This window comes from Malaclemys terrapin, chromosome 2, assembly GCF_027887155.1.
Source record: "Malaclemys terrapin pileata isolate rMalTer1 chromosome 2, rMalTer1.hap1, whole genome shotgun sequence".
NCBI lineage: Eukaryota > Metazoa > Chordata > Testudines > Emydidae > Malaclemys > Malaclemys terrapin.
This window is the reverse complement of record NC_071506.1, coordinates 17,636,203-17,664,133: the sequence shown is the minus strand read 5'-3', so window position 1 is coordinate 17,664,133 and position 27,931 is coordinate 17,636,203. Positions and strand designations below refer to the sequence as shown.

Sequence of the window (27,931 nt, the reverse complement as noted above, 5' to 3'; positions counted from 1 at the left end):
AGAAGGACGTGGAAAAATTGGAAAGAATCCAGCGGAGGGCAACAAAAATGATTAGGGGACTGGAGCACATGAGTTATGGGGAGAGGCTGAGGGAACTGGGATTGTTTAGTCTGCAGAAGAGAAGAATGAGGGGGGATTTGACAGCTGCTTTCAACTACCTGAAAAGGGGTTCCAAAGAGGATGGATCTAGACTGTTCTCAGTGGTACCAGATGACAGAACAAGGAGTAATGGGCTCAAGTTGCAGTGGGGGAGGTGTAAGTTGGATATTAGGAAAAAAAATTTCACTAGGAGGGTGGTGAAGCATTGGAATGGGTTACCTAGGGAGGAGGTGGAATCTCCTTCCGTAGAGGTTTTTAAGTTCAGGCTTGATAAAGCCCTGGCTGGGAGGATTTAGTTGGAGATTGGTCCTGCTTTGAGCAGGGGGTTGGGTTAGATGACCTCCTGAGGTCCCTTCCAACCCCAATCTTCTATGATTCTATATACGGACAATGACAATGCAATCTTCCCCACATTGCCTGATCTGTATGGCTCAACCTTGATGTGGAAAGGCCACCTCTAAGGGACCACAGTTCTGCTGGGTATGTTTTTGGCTTATCCAGTAATGCAGTCTCCTATAATGACTGTCAGGTACAGGCATGTTACTGCTGTATCCAATACATACAGCCTATCACTTTTGTGTCCCATCCTAAGGGTTTCATCCAGGATGCCAGGTTCCCCATGGCAGCAATCCAAAACCACTGGTGATCCTACAGGTCTGGTCAGAACTAGAATTAGATTTTTGTGAAAAGCCAAAAAACAAGTTCCCATACTTAGAATAAACTCTCATTTCTATTTTCGAAGGAGAAGCAGCTGAGGCAAGGAGATTAAATGAAAAAAGACAAGATGAGTCAGCAGCAGATCCAAGATGAGCTGTAGTTGTTCCTGGATCCCAGTCTAGTGCTCAGACCATCACACAATGAGCCTCTCTGTCAGATTAATGCGAGAGTGCACAGAATGTTATCATCCATCAGTACAGTAGCTTGAACGAGAGATTATAAACATTATAAAAAGAGAACCAGAAGATTCTCCTTTAGGCTAAGTCATAGGAGCCTGTATTTTGGGAGCCGGAGGGTTGGATTTGTATCCCTGCTCATGACTGAAGTCAATGTGACCACAGAAGACAAAATAGCTGGTGGTACTGAAGTTCTGTACATCCACATGATCAATATACAATGTCCTTGCAGGTTATAATAGGCAGCAGGTAGGTAACAGGCAGCAGGTTTAAATCAAACATAAGGAAGCACTTCTTCACCTAGTGCACAAGCAACCTGTGGAACTCATTGCCAAAAGTATAACTGGGTTCAAAAAAGAAACAGATGAGTTCATGAAAATAGGTCCATCAATGGCTATTACCCAAGATGGTCAGGATGCAACCCCATGCTCTGGGTGTCCCTAAACCTCTGACTGCCAGAAACTGGGACTGGATGACAGGAGATGGATCACTGAATAATTCCCTTGTTCTCTGCATTCCCTCTTAAGCATCAGGCACTGGCCACTGTCAGAAGAAAGGATACTGGGCTAGATGGACCACTGGTCTGACCCAGTATGGCCATTCCTAGGTTCTTATGTATAAAGGGTGTGTGCTTGCAAAAAACAACTCACTTTATTTCAAATGCTTGCACTGTACTTACCGATGCGGAGTTCAAAGTTGTTGAACGAATGTTTGTTGATCTCCTGTATACTTTCATTCAAAGCTATGGAGAAGTCAGCCAGAGCACACAAATGTCCCCATTTGTCTTCACATTGCTAAGAGTGAATTAAAACAGAATACATTAGGTGTGTTTTGCATTTGCTATAAAACAACTATCTCCCCAGAGCTAAGTATGTGAAATCATAATTCATAAGAGCAGTCTCATAATACCCTATTAAATCTCAGTGAAGTGGTTCACTGTTAATGGAGAGGTAATACATTCCATTTATGGTGCACTCCTTACACATTTCAGTACAGAGATGCCTTGCTGTGAAATATTGTAGATGCTTTGCTTGAAATCAGGAATTTGATGGGTAATAATGGGAATAAGCAGGAGGTGGGACTTCAGGGGATAAAGTTAAAGCTGGGAGGGCATGAGGAAAGAGAAACACAACTTGGTTTAGGAGGAAAAGTAATGAGAATGGGAGTCAGGGGAATAAGGGGAGAAACAGCATTGAGAATGAAAGAAGAAAAGAGGAGAGAGAATTCTTCGAGAACAATTGTGATTTTCATTCGCTAGAAGTTCCAAATATCTATTTTCTTCTAGTAAATATCACCCTGTGATCATCTAAAAATGACACCAATATCGTTTACTTTGCAGGAATGGATGAAGATCATCACATTGACATCTCTGCTTGTTTTAAAAAGATTGAATTAGCCCCTTACCTGTTTTTCAGGTGATAATCCTGATACAGCCATGTATGTGCTGCCAATGGTTTTAATTTTTTCAATATCTTGAAATCTTTCTTCACCTAGTAACTAATGCAAATGAGACAAAAGGCTGTTACTTCTATAGTACCTGATGCCAAATGCTGTACAGTTAAATTGTACAAGTAAAAAGACCTAAACTTATAATTATTCTCACAATTCATTGTAAGGAAGATCTAATTTGGTAGAGCATCTTGGGTAATTTACAACGGCACACAGTTCGCTTGAACTTCTTCGTACAATGAGCTTAAAGCTTTCAATGTTTCCATGCTAGATACTCACAAAATACATTCAGTTAAACCCTGCTGTGCCCTGCAAGGCTGCTTGGCACATCATATTATGGATAGTACAATATACACTCAAGTCCAATTTAAATTCACGCAATTTCTGCAGTTCCATCACACACATGAACACAGATATACATACATGTACACACACAAATTGACCATAAACAAACTGAAAAAACAACAACCAACCAGCACCCAAAATGTTACAAAATCTCCTTAAATCCTAGAGGAAAGTTCTCTCTTATTAGGCAAAACATTAACACCCTTATACTATATATCACTATGCAAAGTTCTTCCAATTCATGCGTTTGAGGTTCCCATTGATTAAAAGCTAAAGGGATTACTTTATTCAAAGCAAGATGCATACCACAAGCTTATCACAGATGACGTCCCATCAAACTAACCACATTGTACGTAAGTCAAGAATCTGGGGTCTTGGAAACATTGTATCTTGTTTATGGAAATCACACCACCTGTCTCTAATGGAATGGTGCACTGCCACCTATGCAGGGAATGTAAACCCATATGCCCTTCCAACCATGGAAAGGCCAACACCTGACCTACTTTTATTTTCTTCTATCTGCTTGCAAAGCCATTTATGTGCCTTTCCCTGCCCAAAAGCCAGACGCTTCAATGCTCTTTTAAAGAAAGGAATCACTGCTTGTAACGCAGCCTTCATGAGCAATCTGATGGCAACAGATCAGTGTGAACAGGCGTTGGGGGAAAACAATTTTGGTAAAGAAACAGATTTCATTTTCAGCTTCCAGAGTGTTTTTGTAAACTGCAGTGAGCAACACAGTAATTTAAAAAGCATGACAAATATCTGAACCGTGCTCTTTTCAGGCGCAAAGAAGCCATTGGCTCTTAGATCATTTACAGAGAATCTCTCAAGCTATCTTATTTTTTTCTTCTATTATTTTAAATCCCCTTATATTTCAGCATTAGCCTTTTTATCAGCTGCTTCCATCCATGTTTAAAACAATGCTTTCTTTTTCATTTTCTGCTCTGTGGCATCTTACAAAGATGGAGTTCAATATTGTGGGAAAATATTCAAATTGACTCAGTTCTTCCCCCCCCTTTCTGTGTTCACTAATTTGCCCAGGCAATTTAGGGCACATTTTCTAACACTAAACCTACCTTGAGCCCAAAAACTAATTAAGAGCCTGACCCCACATTCTTCACATATTCAAGGTCAGAGGATGTCATTGAACATGCAGAAAATACAGAATTGGTCCTCAAGTGTACACATGCAATATTAGAATCATAGACTCATAGAATATCAGGGTTGGAAGGGACCTCAGGAGGTCATCTAGTCCAACCCCCACAGCACCAATCCCCAACTAAATCATCCCAGCCAGGGCTATGTCGAGCCTGACCTTAAAACCTCTCAGGAATGAGATTCCACCACCTCCCTAGGTAACCCATTCCAGTGCTTCACCACCCTCTTAGTGAAAAAGTTTTTCCTAATATCCAACCTAGACCTCCACATCTGCAACTTGTGACCATTGCTCCTTGTTCTGTCATCTGCCACCACTGAGAACAGTCTAGATCCATCCTCTTTGGAACCCCCTTTCAGGTAGTTGAAAGCAGCTATCAAATCCCCCCTCATTCTTCTCTTCTGCATGCACCTGGGCATATTATGCAAGTACAATTTAATCAGTGAAGTGTGAAAATGTGATTCTGCAGTTAAATCATAATTTATATTTGTGACAGCATAATAATGGCTATGGCAAAAGACTGATATCATAAACACAGCTTAAATCATTGCAGCATAAAGAGAAAGGAAAAATGGTCTGTGAAGTAGAAAGCCCTTATTAAAATACCAAAACAAGTAATATCAGCACAAAGACACCACTAAGGTGGTAAGCACCTCAGATTAAACTGATTAGATAGAAAATGAGATATCAGAAAAAATTGGCCTTAGATCTGCAATTTTCAGGGCAGTGACAGTGTCTATGTGTGCTTCTGTACAGCATACAAAACACTGAGGGCTTGGTCTTGGTTGTGGCTTCTGGGATACATTGAATAATTATAATAATATTCATCCTGGACTCCGAAAAGTGGTGCTATAAAAAGGCAGCACAGTGTCCATATAGTAAATGTGCCTGTCAGTGCCTCTGAGCATGTCTACAAACTAGAAAATCACGTACAACTGCATTCTCAAATGACATGTTGTCACAGTGAAAGACTTCTCATGCCAGTCCAGAAGTCAACACCTCTCGGCTTGCCCATCAGGGAGAAGCCTGGATAACTAGACAGGCCTTACAGCAGGTTCTGAAGGTCAACAGACTTTTGGAGTTTTGGGAAAAGCAAGTTCCAGTGTCACATGCCCCCAAATACATAAATTTGCAGCCAGACTATGGTCTGGCCTTATGTGACTGTACAAGGATATAAAAGGCAGTTAGACACCTGCCTCTACACCCATGTGAGTCCTCTTTGGACTGCTGCTCTAGGCACACAAGGAAAGCAGGGCTCCATGAGGCCACTGCTTCCCCCTCCTGTGTGGGGAGTTGGAGGAGAGGGGTAGGGAGTGGGCAGTCTTGAATTCATTCCCCACAATGTAGGTTATTTCTCCCTAGGACAAAGGGCGAAGGGGGGCGGGATTGTGACTCTCTGAGATAGCGTACAGCTTCCCAGAAGCACAGGAAGCACAAAATGGCTGAAATTCAGCCAGAGAAGTCTTCGGTTTGTTTTTCTCTCCTCAACATAGATCTACTACCATGAAGACAGAAGACCAGACCATAGCAGTCCTGTTCACCAAATTAGAAAGCAAACAACACTCATCTCAGTTTTTGAGCATAGACAGATTGGTTTCCTCAGGCTGACTACACCCAGAAAAGTTCTCCTGATGCACATCACTCCTCCTTATTTGCAGACTGCTATGGTGGTGAAAGAGGTGGTTTACATCACAGCCACAGCACATGACTTAAAAGTGTACATGCAGCAATTGGGTGAATCCGGAACAGGATTTTCACCACTAGCGCTCTAACCTCCCTTCCTTCATGCTTCTTTGGCCACGGAAGGCGTACCGAAGAGAATGATGCAGAAGGACATTTAGAAGACACTGTATCTGTGTGTCAAGGAAAGAAGATAATTATATTGTCCCATCAACGTATAAACCAAATGGTTCAGCACAGTATGTTCCTTTATGCAGCTCTCAAACCCAACTGGGTGGGGAAGGAATATCAGCAGAAAAGGTCCTCTGCCCAGGTAGGTGCAAATCTGAGCCCTGATTTTAAACTGAATAAAGAATGGTTTGTTATTATTCAGTGACTCCATAATTAATTTGTTTCCCTCCACGTGCCAGATCTGCAAACTGAATCTAGGCTCTGACAGGCAAACTGGATTTGTTCCGGCTCACATGCCATCACCAATGACAACTACATTCCAGTTGCAGAATCTTTAATAGGAAACAATCCATCTCACTCTCTCTCAGCTGACTGGGGCAAATGGGAATAATAAGCAGTCACAATGGATGTTGGTCACTGAAGTCAGCAGCTCTGACTCTGAATACACGCAGGGTGCAGAAACGTTGACTAAGATGTCACCATTTTTCATAATCGCCCTTCTCGCTCTTAACAGCTGCTGAGTAAAGCAATTGTTTTTCACAATCTTTATATATGTAATGCTGAAAAGCAGCATTTTTCCAACACTAACAGTGCTGCTCCCAAGCTGTGCATCCAGATTTGCTCACAGGTCTGCAAATAAGGAGTAGGGTGAAATATTGGCAAGGAAGTATCATGCACACCAAGGGTGGGTCCCCTCCACCTTGTCCTTAAGTCAATATTTGCAAGAAAATGCTACTAGCAGACTTTCAGCTAGGGTAGGGTTACCATTCGTCCGGATTTACCCGGACATGTCCTCCTTTTTGTGTTAAAAATAGCGTCCGGGGGGGGAATTTGTAAATCACTCAAAATGTCCGGGATTTCCCCCCCAGGCAGAGCGAGGTGCGGCTGGGAGGGCTGCAGGAAAGTCAGCCGCTTGCATGGGGCTCTGGCAGCCAGAGCCCTTCCCCCTGCAGCTTGCCGGGCTAGATTACGGAGCAGCTGTAGAGCTCCCCTCCCCCCCCCCCGCATTCTGAGCCGGCCGGCCTGCTGGGCCGTTTGCATCGGGCCTCGGCAGCTCCTCCTCCCCTGCAGCCCAGCGCCCCGCTCCGGCAGCACTGTGCAGGGCCAGGGACCGGGTTGTGTGTTGCGCTGGGGAGCGCAGCCACGTGTCTGGCTCCGCACAGAGCCCAACACCATGTTCTGAGTGGCAGGGTAAGGGGGACAGGGGGCAGGAGAAGGGGCAGGGAGGTTCTGGAGGGGGCAGTCAAGAGACGGGGGGGGTCGGGAGTTCGGGGGGGGGCTTTTTGGGGGGGTGGAGAAGGTTTTGGGCAGTCAGGGTACAGGTAGGGGGTAGGGTCCTGGGGAGCAGTTGGGGGGGTCTTAGGAGGGGGCAGTTAGGGGACAAGGAACAGGGAGGCTTAGGTAGGGGGTGGGGTTCTGGAGGGCAGTTAGGAGCAGGGGTCCCAGGAGGGGGCAGTCAGGGGACAAGGAACGGGGGGAGGGTTGGGAGTTCTGAGGGGGGCGGGAAGTGGGAGGGGCAGGGGCGGGGCTAGGGCGGGGCTCCTCCCGTCCTCTTTTTTGCTTGCTGAAATATGGTAACCCTAAGCTAGGGGATGTTGCACAGCTGAAAACGGGAAGCTTAATGACTTCTCTGACTTTTTGTAGTACATTTTGTTCATGCTTCTCAGCCTTTCCTTCTTTTCTGTGTATGATCATTAACTCTTTTCAGTTATTCTCTCTTATTTACTTCCTTTCAAACAGCTGAGCTGCAGACCAGAGTCTAGCTGGAGTAAGCAAACTGCATCTCCACACTAGAAGTAGGTTAGCAGCTAGCAAGGGATCACATTATTTCATTTAATATCCACACCAAAACCTATCTATTATACAGCTAAAGATGTCTGAGACTTAACATAGTTCCTCAATAGGCTCTTTATTAATCAGAGAGTAGGTGTTCGGGACTTGAATGTGAGATAACATTCATATTCTTGGTGAAAGAGACGTCTTTAGTGATCACAGCTACAGCAATATGATTATTCTGCCAAGATTGCACTCACATGCATGACAGGACTTCTTAAAATTAATTCATAGCATAAACTTTGCATTATCTTTGAGGCATAAAATTTGAAATCAGATCTACAAAGAAAAACAAAACCATTAATAAAGAAATATGGTGACAACTGGGTGCGAGCTTAGGTATAAAAACAGATATTTATACCTGTAAAGACAGCTATGCAGGAGCCTAGCAGGTAGCAAACCTTGTTAAGTAGCAATGATATTTCAAAGGTAATTATGTTACATAGGGACCTCAGATTGTGCCTCTTTATTCCTCCCGGACCACCTCTACCTCACCCCAGCAATTGCTGTGCCCCATCCAGTTCTGTGGACACATCCTCAATCTTCTCCTCTCATCCACCTCTTTATCCACGATGTCTATATTCAGCAAATGCCAGTGAGTCAAAATCCAAGATGTACCCACCACCAGTCTCCCTCTCTATCCTGGGAGAGGAAGGCGATGGTCCTGGTTTTGCCTCTTTGTGCCTCAGTTCCCCACCTGTAAAATTTGGATAACAACGCTTCTGGCACAGGGGCAATCTGAGGATAAATTCATTTAAAATTCTGAGGCGCTTAGACACTATAGTGCTGGGGGCCATATAAGAACCTAGTAAAATGTATCTCCCATACTCCATTCATGTTCTTATCACTCACACCCTCATCCTTTTCCTTTGGTGCCCTTTGGACTGCATTGGAGACAACTTTTTATTTCAGAAGGTTGAAAAAGCTACTAGGGGGGAAGCTGTTCTAGACTTGATTTTAACAAATAGGGAGGAACTCGTTGAGAATGTGAAAGTAGAAGGCAGCCTGGGTGAAAGTGATCATGAAATCATAGACTTTGCAATTCTAAGGAAGGGTAGAAGGGAGAACAGCAAAATAGAGACAATGGATTTCAGGAAGGCAGATTTTGGGAAGCTCAGAGAGCTGATAGGTAAGGTCCCATGGGAATCAAGACTGAGGGGAAAAACAACTGAGGAGAGTTGGCAGTTTTTCAAAGGGACACTATTAAGGGCCCAAAAGCAAGCTATTCCGCTGGTTAGGAAAGATAGAAAATGTGGCAAAAGACCACCTTGGCTTAACCACGAGATCTTGCACGATCTAAAAAATAAAAAGGAGTCATATAAAAAATGGAAACTAGGACAGATTACAAAGGATGAATATAGGCAAACAACACAGGAATGCAGGGGCAAGATTAGAAAGGCAAAGGCACAAAATGAGCTCAAACTAGCTACGGGAATAAAAGGAAACAAGAAGACTTTTTATCAATACATTAGAAGCAAGAGGAAGACCAAAGACAGGGTAGGCCCACTGCTTAGTGAAGAGGGAGAAACAGTAACAGGAAACTTGGAAATGGCAGAGATGCTTAATGACTTCTTTGTTTCGGTCTTCACCGAGAAGTCTGAAGGAATGCCTAACATAGTGAATGCTAATGGGAAGGGGGTAGGTTTAGCGGATAAAATAAAAAAAGAACAAGTTAAAAATCACTTAGAAAAGTTAGATGCCTGCAAGTCACCCGGGCCTGATGAAATGCATCCTAGAATACTCAAGGAGCTAATAGAGGAGGTATCTGAGCCTCTAGCTATTATCTTTGGAAAGTCATGGGAGACGGGAGAGATTCCAGAAGACTGGAAAAGGGCAAATATAGTGCCCATCTATAAAAAGGGAACTAAAAACAACCCAGGTAACTACAGACCAGTTAGTTTAACTTCTGTGCCAGGGAAGATAATGGAGCAAGTAATTAAGGAAATCATCTGCCAACACTTGGAAGGTGGTAAGGTGATAGGGAATAGCCAGCATGGATTTGTGAAGAACAAATCATGTCAAACCAATCTGATAGCTTTCTTTGATAGGATAACGAGCCTTGTGGATAAGGGTGAAGCGGTGGATGTGGTATACCTAGACTTTAGTAAGGCATTTGATACGGTCTCGCATGATATTCTTATCGATAAACTAGGCAAATACAAATTAGATGGGGCTACTATAAGGTGGGTGCATAACTGGCTGGATAATCGTACTCAGAGAGTTGTTATTAATGGTTCCCAATCCTGCTGGAAAGGCGTAACGAGTGGGGTACCGCAGGGGTCTGTTTTGGGACCGGCTCTGTTCAATATCTTCATCAACGACTTAGATATTGGCATAGAAAGTACGCTTATTAAGTTTGCGGATGATACCAAACTGGGAGGGATTGCAACTACTTTGGAGGACAGGGTCATAATTCAAAATGATCTGGACAAATTGGAGAAATGGTCTGAGTTAAACAGGATGAAGTTTAACAAAGACAAATGCAAAGTGCTCCACTTAGGAAGGAAAAATCAATTTCACACATACAGAATGGGAAAAGACTGTCTAGGAAGGAGTACGGCAGAAAGGGATCTAGGGGTTATAGTGGACCACAAGCTAAATATGAGTCAACAGTGTGATGCTGTTGCAAAAAAAGCAAACATGATTCTGGGATGCATTAACAGGTGTGTTGTGAGCAAGACACGAGAAGTCATTCTTCCGCTCTACTCTGCTCTGGTTAGACCTCAGCTGGAGTATTGTGTCCAGTTCTGGGCGCCGCATTTTAAAAAAGATGTGGAGAAACTGGAAAGGGTCCAAAGAAGAGCAACAAGAATGATTAAAGGTCTTGAGAACATGACCTATGAAGGAAGGCTGAAAGAATTGGGTTTGTTTAGTTTGGAAAAGAGAAGACTGACAGGGGACATGATAGCAGTTTTCAGGTATATAAAAGGGTGTCATAAGGAGGAGGGAGAGAACTTGTTCACCTTAGCCTCTAAGGATAGAACCAGAAACAATGGGTTTAAACTGCAGCAAGGGAGGTCTAGATTGGACATTAGGAAAAAGTTCCTAACTGTCAGGGTGGTTAAACACTGGAACAAATTGCCTAGGGAGGTTGTGGAATCTCCGTCGCTGGAGATATTTAAGAGTAGGTTAGATAAATGTCTATTAGGGATGGTCTAGGCAGTATTTGGTCCTGCCATGCGGGCAGGGGACTGGACTCGATGACCTCTCGAGGTCCCTTCCAGTCCTAGAATCTATGAATCTATGAATCTATGAAAATCCTTTCAGTAGAAAAGTATTGTGAGCCTTGATTGTATTCCCTCTCACTTTATCTCCTCCTGACACCTAGTTCAGTGTCACAGCAAGAGACAGCCATCCATTGTCCTTTGGTACTTTTCCCTGGTGGTCTCAAGATTGCCACTATTCCTACCCTTTCTGAAGATTCCTCCTTATTTGTGTCCATCCCCACCTTCTCTCCATCTGATCTCCAATCTTCTCTTTCTTAGCAAAATCCTGGAAATCCATTTTTTTTTCTGAGCGCTCTAATTTGCTTTTCCAAAAGCAATGCCCTGGATCCGCGGTGCTCAAGCTTTTCCACACTGAAACCAGGACCTCTCTCCCATCTAGCTGGGATCAAGAACTGCTGCCATTTAGCAATATGTGAAGGGCAGAGCGGTCGCAACCTACTGAAACTTGTTTGTATCCCCCAGGTTGACAGTCTCTATCCTTGGTAGTTTCCACTCTGGCTTCCAGCTGCTTCACAGTTCTTAAACTGTCCTTCTGCTCAAAGATCTTCTCAGGTCTAGCCCTTGTTCCTTTTCTCTTCTAATCCTTCCTGACCGCAGTACAGAATTTGACACCATCTATCTTGACATCCCTATTAATTGATTGGCAGAGTTAGCAATAGCCTTGGACAACTTGCTTCCTGCTCTCACTCTGCTATCCAACTGCTCCTCTCTTGCAACTGGCAATGGTTACTTCTCTGCCATTAAACCTTAGGGGTTTGTCCTAGGCTGGCTTCTCTCCTCTTGTTTATCTTATCCCCCTTGGCGCCTATTCTGAAATCAACCTTCGTTGTCCTTTCTGGGGAAACGATACCTAAATATAGCCCTTTACTTTAAGTCCTTTCCTCACAGATTATTAGCATAACTATGAAACTTAGTTCAGCTTAATATATCTAAACCTGTATCCTCCTTATCTGATCAGGCCAGCACCCTCAATCAAAACTCAACCATCTCTCCCACCCTCGTTTACCATCTTCTTTCAAGAATCTGGACATTTGATTTGACACTGTTCACTATTTTTTCTTTCATATTCCTTGAGTCCATAAATTCATTGGCTTTAAAACAATGCCATTACTTTCTATATCTGGACCACTCCTTTCCCAAAACTAGTGCAGATAACTTCATCCTCTTTAACCATCAATACCAAGGTATAGTCTATATCTATATTATCTAGATGTATTGGGACAGATTCTGATTGCAATCACACAGGTGTAAATCCAAGTCACTCAACTAATTTCAGTCTTAACTTCACCTTACCGGTGTAATTAATATCAGTGCTTGGCACTTTCAGTAGAAGAAAAGATACAACTTGAATAGCAATTACAGTAAAGACCAGACACAAATATTGCAGGGACTTAGTAAATATGATTAATCAAATGTCAGACCTGCTGATCTGGGTGTTCGTTATTTAAAGTCCACCAAGTCCCCTTCTCTATTAGCTGGTATTACCTCATCGAAGTCTGCAATGATTTCATTCAGCAAACGGAGACATTCCACTCCTTGGTTATTCATTTCAGTTTGAGAATAAAAATCAGCAAACCCGGGGATGGAAGCAAACATCACGCCAACAGCATCATAGGACTGAGAGTATAACTCCTAAGGGAAAAATAGGGAAGAAAAACAAGTTGGAGTGGAAATGTATCCCATAGGTGGCAAAGGGCTGCAGAAATTCATTGTCTGCACTTCACAACTCCTGTCTCTATCTTTTTAAGAACAGCTTGACATTTGTTTAATGAACAGCTCTGCACATGGCATTTCATAGGTATTATTGAGTTCCCTGGGAGGAGGTTGCCAAGAGGATTGCCAACACTTGTAATTTTAGCATGAGGCTCTTGCAATATTTGGTGCTTTTCTTAAAGCCCCATCAGCTTGAGTCATGTGATTATGTAAGAATTTCAGCTTTCATTTAAAAGAAACACATTTTCAGCCCTCATGGTTGTGAAGAAGCGTTGGAAATGTGTATCTGCAAGGCTCAAACACCAGAAAGCAAATAAAAAGAACCTTACATTAATTATTGTGAAAATTTCATGATTTTTGAGCCACTCTCAAATTTTTTTGAAAGCTTGGGATTGGCAATAGTGCTGTTGTCTAATGGTAAGAACTGGGTTCTTGAGTTCTGTTCTTGACTTTTCTACTGACTCACTCTTTAGTCATCAGCACATCTCTTCTCTCTGTGCAGCAATTTACCCAACAATAAAAATGGGAACAACAACCACCACCCAGGGGCGCTGTGAGTCTTAATTTTTTCAAATTTGTAAAGCACTTCAAGTTCTTTGGAACACAGCTGACTTTCTTAACCCAGCCCCTTCTCCATCTGTGATGGGGGTGCTTCTGCAGGGACAGGGGAACCATACCACAGAGGTCAAACTCCCCCTGTCACAGCTGCAGTACTCAGAGTGGAGCCTGGGGTCCTAATTATGGGAGAAGAGACAGTGTGAGAATGAATGAGTGTGTGTATATATATATATATATATATACATACACATATGTGCTATCTCCCCAAGTGCTATCTATAAAACCATTCAGCTGAGCCTTCCCTTGCTCAGTTGTTCTATTTTTGGTAGGAAGCAGCAAGATAGAAATAATAAGTCCATGAGAAAGTGCTTACAGTACACATCTGGGGAGTCATTTTTTGAGAGCAGGAGAATTAAGTTAATAGCCAGACATGAATTACAAGATTGATTGTACAGTAATCTTCCAGATGTTAATGCCAGCCAGCTCATTCATAAATCCTCCCCAGGTATAATCGCTCCAGGAAATTGCCTTGCAAAAAAGCAGAGGTGGCAGCTGAAATACAACTGCAAGTGTATTGAATGCATCAGCATTGACCTACCAGGCATCTGGTTTCAAGGCTTCTTTTGAAAAATATTTTAGCACTGAATATGAATGTGTGTGGATGTATATTATATCTCAATGGTTCAGTAGCATGTACTCTCCCAGCAGCCATAGTATATTCATGACAGAAGATGGCAGGGCCCAGAACTGGAGTTTATTTCATGCTAAAAAAAGTGATTTGCTTTTGCTCTCTTTCTGACATATGCATACACACCTTCAATTGTGCAGAATAACACTGTGTTTTCTTAGCAATTTAATTCTTGCAGAATAGGAAATTCTCCAAGAGGTTAAACGCTTAAGTGCCGGGACATGTAACCTTTGAAGATGATGTCATCTTTTCCTAGTTGATACTTTAAAGCATAACTTTTAGAAAAAACAATAGCTTGTCCTGTCAGACCTATTTTGGCTAGTTACATCTATTTTCAAAAAAGTACTGTCTGACAAGTGGGATTCTGAACCCATTTAATTGTACTGCAAATAGCTTATTGTTGGTATCTTGATTCTAGAACTATTTGTGAACCATTGGTTCATGATGCACAGTTCAAAGGTCATGTATATCTCCAATCCCAAGCCTGATTTCCATCGTACTTTAGAACAATGGTTCTCAAAGCTGGTCTGCCGCTTGTTCAGGGAAAGCCCCTTGTGGGCCGGGCCAGTTTGTTTACCTGCTGCGTCCGCAGGTTCACCCGATCGCAGCTCTCACTGGCCGCGGTTCGCCGCTGCAGGCCAATGGGGGCTGCGGGAAGCGGCACGGGCCGAGGGATGTGCTGGCCGCCCTTCCTGCAACCCTAATTGGCCTGGAGCAGCAAACCGTGGCCAGTGGGAGCCGCGATCGGCTGAAACTGCGGACGCGTCAGGTAAACAAACTGGCCCAGCCCACCAGGGGCTTTCCCTGAACAAGTGGCGGACTGGCTTTGAGAACCACTGTTTTAGAACACACTCAAGGCTTGTCTACACTTACTGGAGGATTGACACTGCGATGATCGATGCATTGATGGTTGATTTAGCGTGTCTAGTGAAGACCCGCTAAATCGACCGCTGATCACCGTCCTGTCGATGCCTGTACTCCGCCTGATTGAGAAGAGTAAGGGAGTCGACGGGAGACACTCTCCCGTCGACATCGCATATTATGGACCCCGTGGTAAGTAGATCTAAGCTATGTTGATTTCAGTTACGCTATTCATGTAACTCAAATTGCATAGCGTAGATCGACTTTTCCCTTTAGTTAGACAAGGGCTCAGCTTGGCCCCTACTAATGTTATTGTGAGAATTTGACTTATTTCTGGTCACTCTCCTTTCAGACACGCTTTCTCCCTTTTCTTTTTTTCTCAGATTTCCTTCATCCCTTGAGTAAACCCCTCTGAGATCTCCATCAAGGATCTCCAAAGCCTCCACTACCAGAAGCTGTTATTGTCTGTTTCCTCTGTCTCAGGGGCCTGTCCAGTGTAGCTCTGTATTCATTCTGATTATTATCATATGCTTATTAAGTTTGCCGAGGCCCATTAGGATACATTCTTTAATTACATGGTCTCTATTGGTTCTAAAAAAAACCACCTGTTTCATTCAGTGCACAGGATGGATAGTAAATGAGACAAACAGCGGTAAGAAGAGAAAGGATGTTCTCTTGGATTTAAGGGACTGGACTGACACCCAGGAAAGCTGGGTTCTGTTCCTGGCTCTGCCACAAACTTCTTGTGTGATGTTGAACATGACTAATTATTCATATGCATGAGCAGAGTGTATTAAGGTTGCACAGGTATTAGTTAATTCTGGCATTTCCTATCTTTTGAGGGCTTTGTAACATTAATGTTCTTTTAACATTATTTTCTGCATGGAATAAATAATGTCAGACAGAGGCAACAGCTTTAACATTCTCGCAGCATCCTAAAGGACACTATTTTTCTTTTGCCTGTTAGGAAAAAAGTATGAGAAACAAACGGATACGTACTTCATTATCTCGATCCTTCTCCAGGAAGTGACGGGCAACATGACTTGGCAGAATATTTCGTAGCATATTTTCATTGTGTTCCCTTAATTCCTTCATTTCATTGATTTCTTCTTTTGCTTGAACACGCCACAGAAAGTCCAGGCGGGCTGTGTATTCAAGCTATAGTTATGAGGAAAGGCAAACATTAAGTCTGATGAGATAAACGCAGACATGGGATTGTAATCATGGAAGCCTGTCGCTACTACCTAAATTTCTTCAGTGCTATAGACACCAGAACTATGACTCCTAAGTAATTTTCTTTCTCCTATGAACAAATACCAGCATTTTGTCATGTATAGTGAGAATTGCAAAGGAATCAAGGGCCCAATAACATTAGTCATATTGCTATCTTATATTCAGTGGTTGGAACATTTCAATAAGTTATTTCCCCCTAGAACACATCTGCATTACTTAAAGAATGATATTATGGAGGCAGAAATGAGATAAAGTAACAGAATAAATAGCTAGATTAACAACATATTCTTCCTGCTCCTAAATCAGAAAATATATTCATCTTTTTACGACTGTTTTCAACTGGAATGTACTTCACGAAAAACCAGAGCCAGGGTGAATAAGGATACTCTGCAGAGAGGTAATTTACCTCTCAAGGACAAGCACTCTTCTCTCATTGAAAAGAAGTATGAAAAGCCCAACGTGCTTCAAGAAGGACTTTCAAGTCTGAAACGGCTGAAGTGAGCTGTTTCTGCTGCTAGGGCAAATAGACATTTGCTTTTGGTTTCATATATGTTAGTGGAAGCATATCGATTGTCTTGTAGATACATAATATTTCCATTTAGTAATGAACCAATACCATTGTTAGGACTCTTTTTCTTCCTAATATGTTTTTAAAAATCCTTCTTATTGTTCTTAAATGGATCTCTTTTGCTTCTCTTATCAATTTTCTATAAGTTCTTCCTTCTGATTTATACTCACTACTATCAACTTCCATTTTCTTCCATTGGTTTTATTTAATTTATTTATTTATCTATTTTTATAGCTCTAAACCAGGTTGTTATTTTAACCAATACAGCCTTCTTCCTCGATTGTCAGATTGTGCTTTTGGGGACATCTAACGAAGTTTTCTTAAACAATTCCCAATTATTATTTACATTTTTACCAATTAAATTCTTCCTGCCAGCTGACTTGGCTCATAATTGTTTTCAGCTTTGTGAAATTGACCCTTTTAAAGCATCATATGTATATAAAACTGTTGTGGACTTTATGCTATTTGCATGTTATAAACATGATCTAGTCATAATCACTTGTATCTAAACTACTCCAAGCCCAATCCAGCACATCAGTGATTAGCCTTTATATCCAGGCCAAAATCCAATCTGGATAATTTAATTTTCGCTATTTAAAATTCCCTCTTATTTCAGCTGGAATAATTTTTCTATGCCTCCCTACCACAAAATGTCTGCTCTGTTCTACCCCAGAGTTGACTGTATGTAGGTTTGTGCGAGAGAGTGGTCTGTATATACAGGGTTATTAAATATCTAAAATGTAAGGTTATTTTTGTCTGTGAACAAATGGAATGGCCCCACTGTGGTGTTAATGGGAAAGGATTGTTCCAAGGACTGCATCACTGCCAATCAGTTTTTTTGGTGTTGCCATGTGATTACTAGAAATGTGGCTACCTTCATTAGTGAGTAAAGAAAATAGACCGTTGCATGGGAAGCCCAAAAGCCCCAAATCCTAGGAGTAGAGATACCCTCCAGCCTCTATGCATATATAATCACCATGCATGGTGGAAGCACAAGGTGCTAAGGGGTTCAACTCTCTGTTTTCTCAGTATTTCTAGTTTAGTTTATTTTAGTGTAGTAAGGACAACTCTTGAGGATGCTTCCCCTAAGAGCAAATAATCACATGCTGGACTAAAGAGATTCCAAGGACAGAGTGCTTGCAAATGTGCTTTCTCCCCTCTCACGACACTTGCAAGACCTTCCACTTCCCACTCAGTTCAGCGGAAAGACTCAATGGGAGATGGATCAGTCTCCAGAAGGGTTAGCCTGTACTCCAATGACAAGAGAGAGTTTTAACATTACATTGAATTTCAAAGCTTCCCTCAATTTTCCTTCTTCTCTCTTTCCCCTAAGATTCTTTTCCATTCCCCAAATTCTCTCCTGCTTTCACCTTTCCTCCCATGGAGCCCCTCTCCACATGCAGAGTTATTCAGATACTGAAGGGTCTGAGGATGGATGCTGGATTCTCCTCCATCTGCACTGATGAATCTCAAGCAGGTGGAGAGGAAGAGCTTCTAAAATAAATATAACTAAATTACAAGAAGCTCTTTACTGCAAGTATGTGGACTTAATCTCCCTTGGGATTAATTCAGTGGAGCGGAGTAGTGCCAATGGAGTAACAAGGTAGAGATGGTGAGAAGCTGAGATAATCATGTTTATTTTGTGGTTGAGAAATAGCTACTTAGGCAAATCAGTCCTACCAGCCAGAATGCAGAGCTCTGCAGAACTGAAATATTATTCCAGTGTTGTGGGTCATAAATGTATAGCTTTCCAGCACCCTGACTAGTGAAAATCCTTTCTTTTCAGTGTATTTCATAGCACCTTAAAGTACCACATGTTGTGTTAAAAGATAAGCATGCTGAGCTCTGGTCACATTTTGCACTCTGGCCATATTGCAGTGTACTTTAAGGGAGAATCAATTATTGGCTTGGAATTTCCTCTCTCTATATATATATATATATTTATATATGGAAGGCTCAATGTACTCAGGAAAAGCTACCTGGAAAGATAGGGTAAAATTAATCCACTGACAGTAAGGAATAAATCTGGCCTAAAGCAACCATCTCTGCACTAAAACAAGCAGAGAGAGTAATTGGCTCCAGTTTGATAAGGACTCTTATAGGCCTATCTGGGGTGGAGAAACAGGGGGCCTTGATTCAGCTGTGGCTTGTTTGGTCCCTGGCTGCAGTTATTAAAGCCTCCCTTTAGCTGCTTAGGCAGAGTGTTAGAGGTAAAGTTAGGTCTAATAGATGCTTTAGCTGCTATCCAGAGAGCTAGGGCCCCAGAAGCATTTCCCCATATGGATTTTGTCTACAAACATTTTTCTCTTGTAGGGGAACTTGTATGTGATGTTCTATTTTTGATGTGTTTTTAAGGTATGTTCTATAAATAAATAGTTCTATGTAATTTGGGCTACGTGATTTTTGAATGAAATAAATACTTCAATATAGAATAGCCACAAGACTGGGATTGCCTGAAGTGTCAGAACAGTTTTCCTATACAACATGGCATTTCAAAATATTGCTGTGAGTCAAATGCTTTTAGAATATAATTTTCAGGCTAAGAATGCTTGTTTTCACGTTAAATTAGGTTCCTGGTATGGAAATATTTGATTTATGTTGATACCCTGTATTGCTAAGGGAACTATTTTTAATTAGGGGTTTAGCATGACTGATTTTTCCAGACTTATTGGCTGCACCAGCGATGGATTCTTCAGGAAATTCTCTCACCGTGACAAGACAGCCTTGCTCTGTCTCGATTGTATCTAGAAAAAGCAACTTAAAAGCCTGCGTGTGCAAAATTAGGGATGGACTTGAAATGAAGTTTGTGAAGCTGCATAAAGAATGGCAGACAGTTAACAATTCTGAAATGGAAAACACTCACATTTGTTTTAACACAAATCTCCTGTTTAATTAATCTTCCTAGAACAACATGCCTCAGCCTATTCTACCATAGCTGAGTGAGGGATGAGAGACTGTTGGTGGGTAGCTTTAGCCAAAGGCATTATTTTCTCCTGCAGTCTAAACTTATGAACAGCATATGTCCTACAGGATGAAATTCTGCTGTATTTCCTACTCAGTGCTCATATGGAGATTTGCAGAATGCTTACCTTAAAAGTTGCTAATCTGTTTGCTTTATCCCTATCTTTAAAAAACTGGCATCTATTTCAGATGCTGCTGCAATGCAACAGGTTTCATGGTCCATAGGACGATATTGGATACAATGGTTTTGGCAGGAACAACCCTAGGCCAAGCAGCACACCATTATGGTGTCCCCTGGAAGTTGGTGTTCAGGGTGACCTCCCTGCTCGCCCTCCAGTAGAATCAGCCTGGGCACTGAGCAGGTACATTATTAAATGCACAAGTGGCTGCTTTTGTATAGGGCTAAATTCTCAGTGTTCCCAGTCCTTGTGCTTTGTGGTGCATTTCACAAATCTCCAGCAGGTGGATTCATGTTATTATCTGGAATCTCAGCTTTTATTTAAAAAATAGTAAGTTTCTAGCCTCATGGTTGCAGATAAAAGCTTGAAAACATGAACCTGAAAGGCTCCAAGAGCAGAGGCAAATCAAAAGAACCCAGAATTAACTACTTTTAAAATCTCATAATTTTTAAGCTTATCTCATGATTTTGGAATACATAGCTTGGCAATATGGCTTACTAAAATCCTGATCCTACATCCTTTTCATTTCCTGAACTTGTTTCCTACATTCATCTTCTCCCTTTGGACATATTAAATCAATCACTTCACAGCATTTCCCCCCGTCCCTAAAATATTCTGAGCCTGGTTCCTTCATCATATCACTCCGGTTTTACACCAATGCATGCTGAAATCAGTGTCTTTGCTGCAACATCATACTGGAGTAGCAGCATGAAGAATCAGACTGTCGTGATTTTTATTTAGCATATTTGAGGATTTTTTTCTTTTTGTTACACTTTAAAGGTTTTTTATTTTATATATAAATACGAGAATCTGTTTTATGTTCTTCTTTGAGGTGCTTTTAATGTTCTATTTCATCCACTTCTAAGACGTTCTTTCTACTCTACACCATTCAATACTATGTAATTTGAAAAACAAACAAAAAACCCAACACAAAAGCATTTACAATTATTTCAACCCCCTTTCTTGCAAACCCCCATTATCTCCATGTTTCCATAGTGATTTCCTTATTTTTATATATCTATTTCTGGAGAGCTGGGCTCTTTCTTTGACTTTTACATGCTTTCAATATATTGCTGAGGTGAGTGGAAGCTGAAATTAGGAGGCAGCAAGGAACACAAGGTGACACAGTGGCATATTATAAGCAGCATATTATTAAGGTTGCCTGATACTGCCCATTATAAGACTCTGTTTTCAGCTGCTTATAACTTTGCCAAACTATAGCTGTTTTGACTGAAATTTTTCATGCCAGGTGTCTGCATCAGGGTGTTTGGGGTTTTTTTGGAAAATTTCAGCCAGAATCAGTTTATCCATTTCTGAGAATGAGGCTAGGGAAAAATACATTTTGTCAATGTTAAAAAAAAATGTGGGCAACCATTTTTGAAAGTTTTAGTGCATGCTTATGTTTGGAGCAGGGTCTTGAAAATTGGCAGGGGGTGGCCTTTGTGTCAGCAGTGTGAATTAGGACAGGGACAGGTTGGACAGGATGGAGCAGAAGGGGTAAAAGCTTGGGGGAAATATGCAGAAGAGTCTGTGCCCATTAGAGAACACTCCTCCCACAGAGCCTGGAATGGAACCCAAGATTCCTAAATCCCACCATTTCTCAGTAAGAATTTATTAAACTACTGGCAAAGTGTGCTTCTCATCCCCTTCTAGAGCAAGTCCCCATAGAGGATGACAACCTACTAATGCTATCAGTTACTCCATTAGCTCAAGTGGCAGAGATCTCTGTGGTGGATCTAAAGGTTCCAGCCCTGCTGATATGCCACATGAGTGGAATTTCTGGTTTTTTTTTTAAACTGGGAAATTACATACAAACAAACTATATTGAAAGAACATTAAGGTTGCAAACTCAAGTACTTTAAAAGTTAGGAAATGCCAACATGAGCATTTCCCATGCAACCTTAATTCGGCCCTCTTGTGTACATACATTATGATACTGTATTTAATTACATGATCACATGCTACTTTTTCTATGAATAAACGTCAAGATCTCCAGAAATATGAAGCGATTTAAAAACATCTAGGACCGTGTTCTGCCCTGATTTACAATGTGCAATCCATTCGCTTGTTGCAATAAGGTGCAAGTCAGGGCCAAATTTACACCTTAGTGTAGTCAGTGAAAGTAACTCTACATTATTGTCCAAATCCTAGTCTGTGTAAGGGCTGGACTGAATCACAGGCCCTGCATTTGTGAGAGCACAAGGGCTGCTGCCAAGTGGTTTGTCCCTAGGAACAACTCCCTGGAAAGAGATTAAGAACATACAGAGCCATGCCTTCCCCATGCTCTCCTCTCTTCCCAGATGGCAGAGGGGAGTATGCTGCATCCCCTAAAGGGATGTAGCAAATTACCCCTCCCCCCACCAGCCCAACCAGGGAGCTCCAGGAGGCATTGCATCTTCCTGAAGCAGAATGACTCCAAATGCCACCCTCCCTCCCCGGGAGTGCTGTTCCTTCACATTGCTTGAATGCAGCACTGTGGCTCGATGCCACAAGTTAACCTTGCATGACTTGGGGTGTTCTAAGGGCTTGATCATTCAGTAATTACTCAGAAAAAAACTTCAGCTGATGGGGGGAGGGGTAGCTCAGTGGTTTGAGCATTCACTTGCTAAAGCCAGGGTTGTGAGTTCAATTCTTGAGGGAGGCCACTTAGAGACCAGGGTAAAAATCAGTACTTGGTACTGCTAGTGAAGGCAGGGGGCTGGACTCAATGACCTCTCAGGGTCCCTTCCAGCTCTATGAGATAGGAATATAACAAGCCAAAGGAGGTTTCTCCCCACTGGTCTAGGACTGCCAAGGGTTAGCTGTTAACATTCCTACTGTATAACCCTGAGGCATTTAGGCTTCATTAGAGACTGACACACCCTGGATTGGTTTTGCAACAACTTCAATGAGGTTTTACGTTTACAAATCCAGAAGCACAGATGGGTTCAGATCCTGGTCCCACCTTAACCATAACTCTCGATTTCAGAGGCATCCTAGGTAGGAAGTCTGGCCCAGTGGTTAGGGCACTCATCTGGGATGTGGGAGTTCTGCACTCAAGTCCCAGTTACTTGGCCTCTCTATGGCTCCCTTTCCTATCTGTAAATTGAGGCTAACAGCACTTCCCTGTCTCACAGGGGTGTGATGAGGATGAATACATCAAAGATGATGAGACACTTCAATACTATGGCTACGGGAGCCATATAAGTACCCAAGATACACAGATGATTGCACATTTGGCCTCTCTCCATTATGCAGTGCATGCATAGCATTGAATGTACGAGTGCATGCTGCTCTTACGAATCACTAAAACTGCACCGGGTTGGATGTGAGCCTTCTTTAATCAGTCTTTTCTATGGCTTATTTGACATTACATTATTAAAGGTCATATACTCAAGTGGATAAAAATATTTGCTTCAAATGGCAGCTGGTATTTTGAAAGTAATTATTGCTGCATCCTGCAATTCTAGTTTGTAAAGTGAGCAGTTACAGTAAATGTTTGCTTTACCTGTTGACCATGATAAAATACAGCTAAGAGGAACATTGCCATCAGTAGCAAGGACGCCTCCTTTGTGCCCAGGAAATCGGTTCTGGAAAGAAAAAAGCCCAAAGAAAAACATTATTATTGATCGATCAGTGTTTTATTTTAATCAGGGAGGGCTTTAATTTGGTAACCTACGTGCTTTTCTACAGTTTGTTGTGAAAAACCTTGGCATCTAAAAATATAACCAATAATAATTAATTCAACAGCACAAGACCGTAATTAAAATGTTCACTGTCTAATAACCAATGTGTTGAACGATTAAAGCGAGGCCTCCAATAGCAATCAGGAGATGCTAATCCTTCCCTTCCAACTGTGACAGAGAAGCCATGCATCAGTCACTCTCTTTGTGATGGTGATCCCAGTGGCAGCGGTACACAATGAACAGAATTGACATGATTAAATATATCCTTAAATGAGGTATGCACACTGCAGTCATCTCCCAATCCAGGCTTCAGAGCTATGGGCCAGGATGATCTGCAGCACCAAAACCCACTTGGCAATGAAGAAGGGGGTCTATCACAGAGTGTGTTATGGCTTTATGAGTCTCTAGTTTGCCCTGGTCCTGCTGGAGTTTAGAGCAGATGGCCCCAAAGGATCCATTACACAAGCTGGGGCGAGCACAGTACACTCCTGCTGCACCCCTAGAAACATCCTTTGGCTCCCAGCATGCCCTCTGTGCCAGGACCAGGGGACAGTACACAGGGTAGGAACCGGCTATGCAGGCTTTAGGCCAGCTGAGACCTCCTTTCACTGAAAAAATTCTCAGCTGGCCAGATACAATCAGCATCTTTTTGCAAAGGGTCTGGAAGAGTGGAGAGAATCTGACCCTGTGTCTGGGATTATGACCTACAATCCTAACTTCAGCCGTTACAATATTTTGCATGTGCCTAGCACCTTTCATTCAAGGACTTCAAAACATTTTACACACATCGACAAAGCCTCCCAACACCCTTTGAGGTAGATCAGTATTCTGTCCATTCAACAGCTGGGTAAGGAGAGGCAGAAATAAATTATGTGACTTGCCCTAGGTGTCTGGAAGTCACTTGCAAAGCCTGGAATAGAACCCTGTAGTTTGGACTTTGTCTTCTACTTCTAATGATTCTCCTGACCTGACCTGGTGAAATACTGCAAAAACATTGTTTACTAGATCCGGCTGAGAGAGTGATTTGAGTAGAAGACAAAGTCAGGACTACTGGGTTCTATTCCTGGCTTTGCAAGTGATTTCCAGACATCTGGGGCAAGTCAGATAATTTATTTGTACCTCTCATTTGAATTCCAAGTGGCTGTTTGGTTAGATTATGCTGAGGGCCTTTTTAATCACTATCGATGAATATTTACATAAATAGGCTTTGTTCACCCAAATATCTGGGAAATGTCACAGTTAAAAAGTGAAGAAAGGTATTTGTGTATGAATAAAAGCAGACACCATTAATAATTTCTTATTCTCCTGATGTTTTAAATCCTCCTGTCGAGCCTGGAAACAATATCGTTTGACTAAGATGAACAATCAGAAACCATGAATAAAAATAGCAGGACAGATAAAATGAACAGTTTATGAGCAACCCATAACTTATACAAACACATTTTGCTCTAATTGAGCAATTACAACTAGATTTGCAAAAATCAGCTGTGTTTGGAAATGATTTGTAAATAGAAAAGAGAGCTAAAATTATTGGATGTTTTGTTAACAGATAACTTAATCATATCTATCCACCTGCCTGTCAGTCTATTCTATGGTAATTTTAGAATTGCAACAGGTACCTAGATCACTCTTTCTCTTATGTCACAGTGTTATAAAACAATGGTTACATGGTTCAATATAATAGTTTTTTTTTTTTTAACCTCAACATACTATTCATCAGTTTGGCCCAAAACTCATATTATCAACAAACTGAAGTCATCCCATGAAAATCCATCTGATAATATTTCTTGATGAAAAACTAGTATATTTTTAGTATGTTTAGTAGGGTTACCATATTTCAACAAGCAAAAAAGAGGACGGGAGGAGCCCCGCCCTAGCCCCGCCCCTGCCCCTCCCACTTCCCGCCCCCCCAGAACCCCCAACCCTCCCCCCGTTCCTTGTCCCCTGACTGCCCCCTCCTGGGACCCCTGCCCCTAACTGCCCCCCGGGACTCCACTCCCTATCTAAGCCTCCTTGCCTCTTGTCCCCTGACTGCCCCAACCCTTATCCACACCCCCACCCCCAGACAGACCCCTGGGACTCCCACGCCCCATCCAACCACTCCCCACCCCCTGACAGCCCCCCCCAGAACTCCCAACCCATCTAAACCCCTCTGCTCCCTGTCCCCTGACTGCTCCGATCCCTCCCCTCTCCACACTCCTGCCCCCTGACAGCCCCCCCAGAACTCCCAACCCATCTAAACCCCTCTGCTCCCTGTCCCCTGACTGCTCCGATCCCTCTCCCCACTCCTGCCCCCTGACAGCTCCCCCCCAGAACTCCCAGCCCCCTACCCCCCGCTCCTTGTCCCCTGACTGCCCCCTCCTGGGACCCCTGCTCCTAACTGCCCTCCAGAACCCCACCCCCTACCTAAGACTCCCTGTTCCTTGTCCCCTAACTGCCCCCTCCTAAGACCCCCCCCAACTGCCCCCCAGGACCCTACCCCCTACCTGTACCCTGACTGCCCAAAACTTTCTCCACTCCCCTCCAAAAGCCCCCCCCCGTTTCTTGACTGCCCCCTCCAGAACCTCCCTGTCCCTTCTCCTGCCCCCCCTTACCCTGCTGCTCAGAACAGGGTGTTGGGCTCTGTGCCAGCCGGACACATGGCTGAGCTCCCCTGCACAACACAAAACCCGGTCCCTGGCCCTGCACAGGGCTGCCGGAGCGGGCTGCAGGAGGAGGAGCTGCCGGCCGGCTCAGAATGCAGGGAGGGCGGGGTGGGAGGAGGAAGCTGCTCCGGAGTCCAGCCCGGGACTTTCCTGCAGCCCTCCCAGCCGCTCGCTCTGCTGGGGGAGGGGGAAATCCCGGACATTGTGAGTGCTTTACAAATTCCCCCCGGACGCTATTTTTAGCACACAAAAGGAGGACATGTCCGGGTAAATCCGGACGAATGGTAACCCTATGTTTAGAATATACTGCCTTTTTGTAAGAGCAAGCATCTCCTTAAATATGCCTTTTAGCAACCACTGCCCTGTAACAATTGGTATCTTCTCTCTGTCATTCATGGTGCCTCAAGATTGTCAGGAAAACTGGTTTCTAATAGTAACACTCACTGTTAAGTCCCAATCAACCTGACCTCTTTTTTAAGTATCAGATGATTTATATTAATAATAGCATTTGTACATATTTTTCTACTAGATTTTTTTCCTAACAATCCAAGACTGGCTATGAACAAAGACAATTCTCTAATATATAACAATAAACCAACGGGCACACTGTACATGTCACTGTAGCTGAGGGTAATGTAAGCTGATAAATATCTTTGTAGTGCAAGTACATCTGTGCTAAATTGATTTGGATATATGACTATTTTCTCTGAAAACACAAAGATATCTGAAGAAAAATTAAAATGTGGAATTCTCTGGATTTGGCCCAGGACTAGTCAAAAATGTGCATCATCGCTGGCAATTCTATCACTTTATGAGTGCTCAAGTCGCACTTAGGCCAGATCTACACTATAAACTTACATCGATATAACTCTGTCGCTCAGGGGTGTGAAAAATCCACATCCGTGAGCGACGCAGTTATACTGACCTACCCCCCCGGAATAGACAACGCTATGTTGACAGGAGCACATCTCCCATTGGGATAGTGGCATTTTCACTGAAGCGCTACAGTGGCCCAGATGGGCCGCTGTAGTGTTTTAAGTGTACACCTACCCTCAAATACATAGGAACCCGAAGAAGCACTCCTTGCAATTAAGCTGCATTTCTTTTGGGAAGCAGTGGAATAAGCTTTCCAGTGAGATATACAATACTTCCTTCTAGCCCTGAAAGATCCAGAGATAAGGGTGAAATGATGGCTCAATGGGAATCGATGGGAATTCAGCTGTTTCATCTACACATTAATGTTGGGTATCAAAGATTACAGTAGATAAATTTTAGAGATGGTTCAAATGTGGGGATTTGGAAGTCCTATTCCTGAGAAAATTCTGTGTCAAAAAAATTAGAAATCCTGCAAAATTGGCTGCACAGAGGTGGGAGATACCTTCTCCCTCCCTGGGACACGGATCTCTGGGGCAGGCCCAGCCCTTGCGCTGTGTCAGGATTGAGTGCAGCCTCATGGCCAAGTCCGTGTCCTGGGGCAGAGGGACTGTAGGGTGATCTCCCACCACTGTGAAGCCAGTCACCTGTGCTCCTCACTGCCATACTGGAACCTTCTCATTTATTTATTGACAAATAAAATTTGCAGAATTTTAAAATATTGTGTGCAGAATTTTTAATTTTTTTGGCACAGAATTCCCTCGGGAATAGGAGGTGCACATCCCCTGTGTCTTAGAGGGCTGGCTGAGGAAGGGCCAGTGGGGAGACTGCAAATCCACCTGTTTTTGTCCCCATGGGGCAAGGACAGAGCAAGAATGGAGGCTTTGGCAGCTTTAAAGTTACAGTAGCAGTTGTGGAGTACTTTGAGGAGAGGTTTCCTTCCCCTCAGGGCCAAACTTGGGCTACATGGGCATGGTTCAAAGGAAATATTTTAGCTCTTGGTGCATATGAGCACACACATATACTACAGGCGGTTCATATGGCCAGAGAGTTGCACAGAATATTAGAGAATCACAATACCACTCATTTGAGATTTGAAATGGGAAGGATCTACACACCAAAACAGCTACAGCT

The 27,931-nt window shown here is 42.8% G+C and overlaps 1 protein-coding gene across 3 annotated transcripts in view; it reads right to left on the bottom strand.

The window, feature by feature from the left end:
• Positions 1-27,931, bottom strand: part of ADCY8 (adenylate cyclase 8) — a 174,997-nt gene that overhangs the window by 2,618 nt on the left and 144,448 nt on the right. For all 3 annotated transcript variants that reach the window (XM_054021076.1, XM_054021078.1, XM_054021077.1), the window contains 5 exons: positions 23,102-23,183; positions 15,673-15,831; positions 12,339-12,485; positions 2,397-2,489; positions 1,672-1,786 (listed from right to left, as the gene is read on the bottom strand). In XM_054021076.1, coding sequence (XP_053877051.1) covers positions 1,672-1,786; positions 2,397-2,489; positions 12,339-12,485; positions 15,673-15,831; positions 23,102-23,183 — 596 coding nt within the window. The remainder of the gene's footprint in view (positions 1-1,671; positions 1,787-2,396; positions 2,490-12,338; positions 12,486-15,672; positions 15,832-23,101; positions 23,184-27,931) is intronic.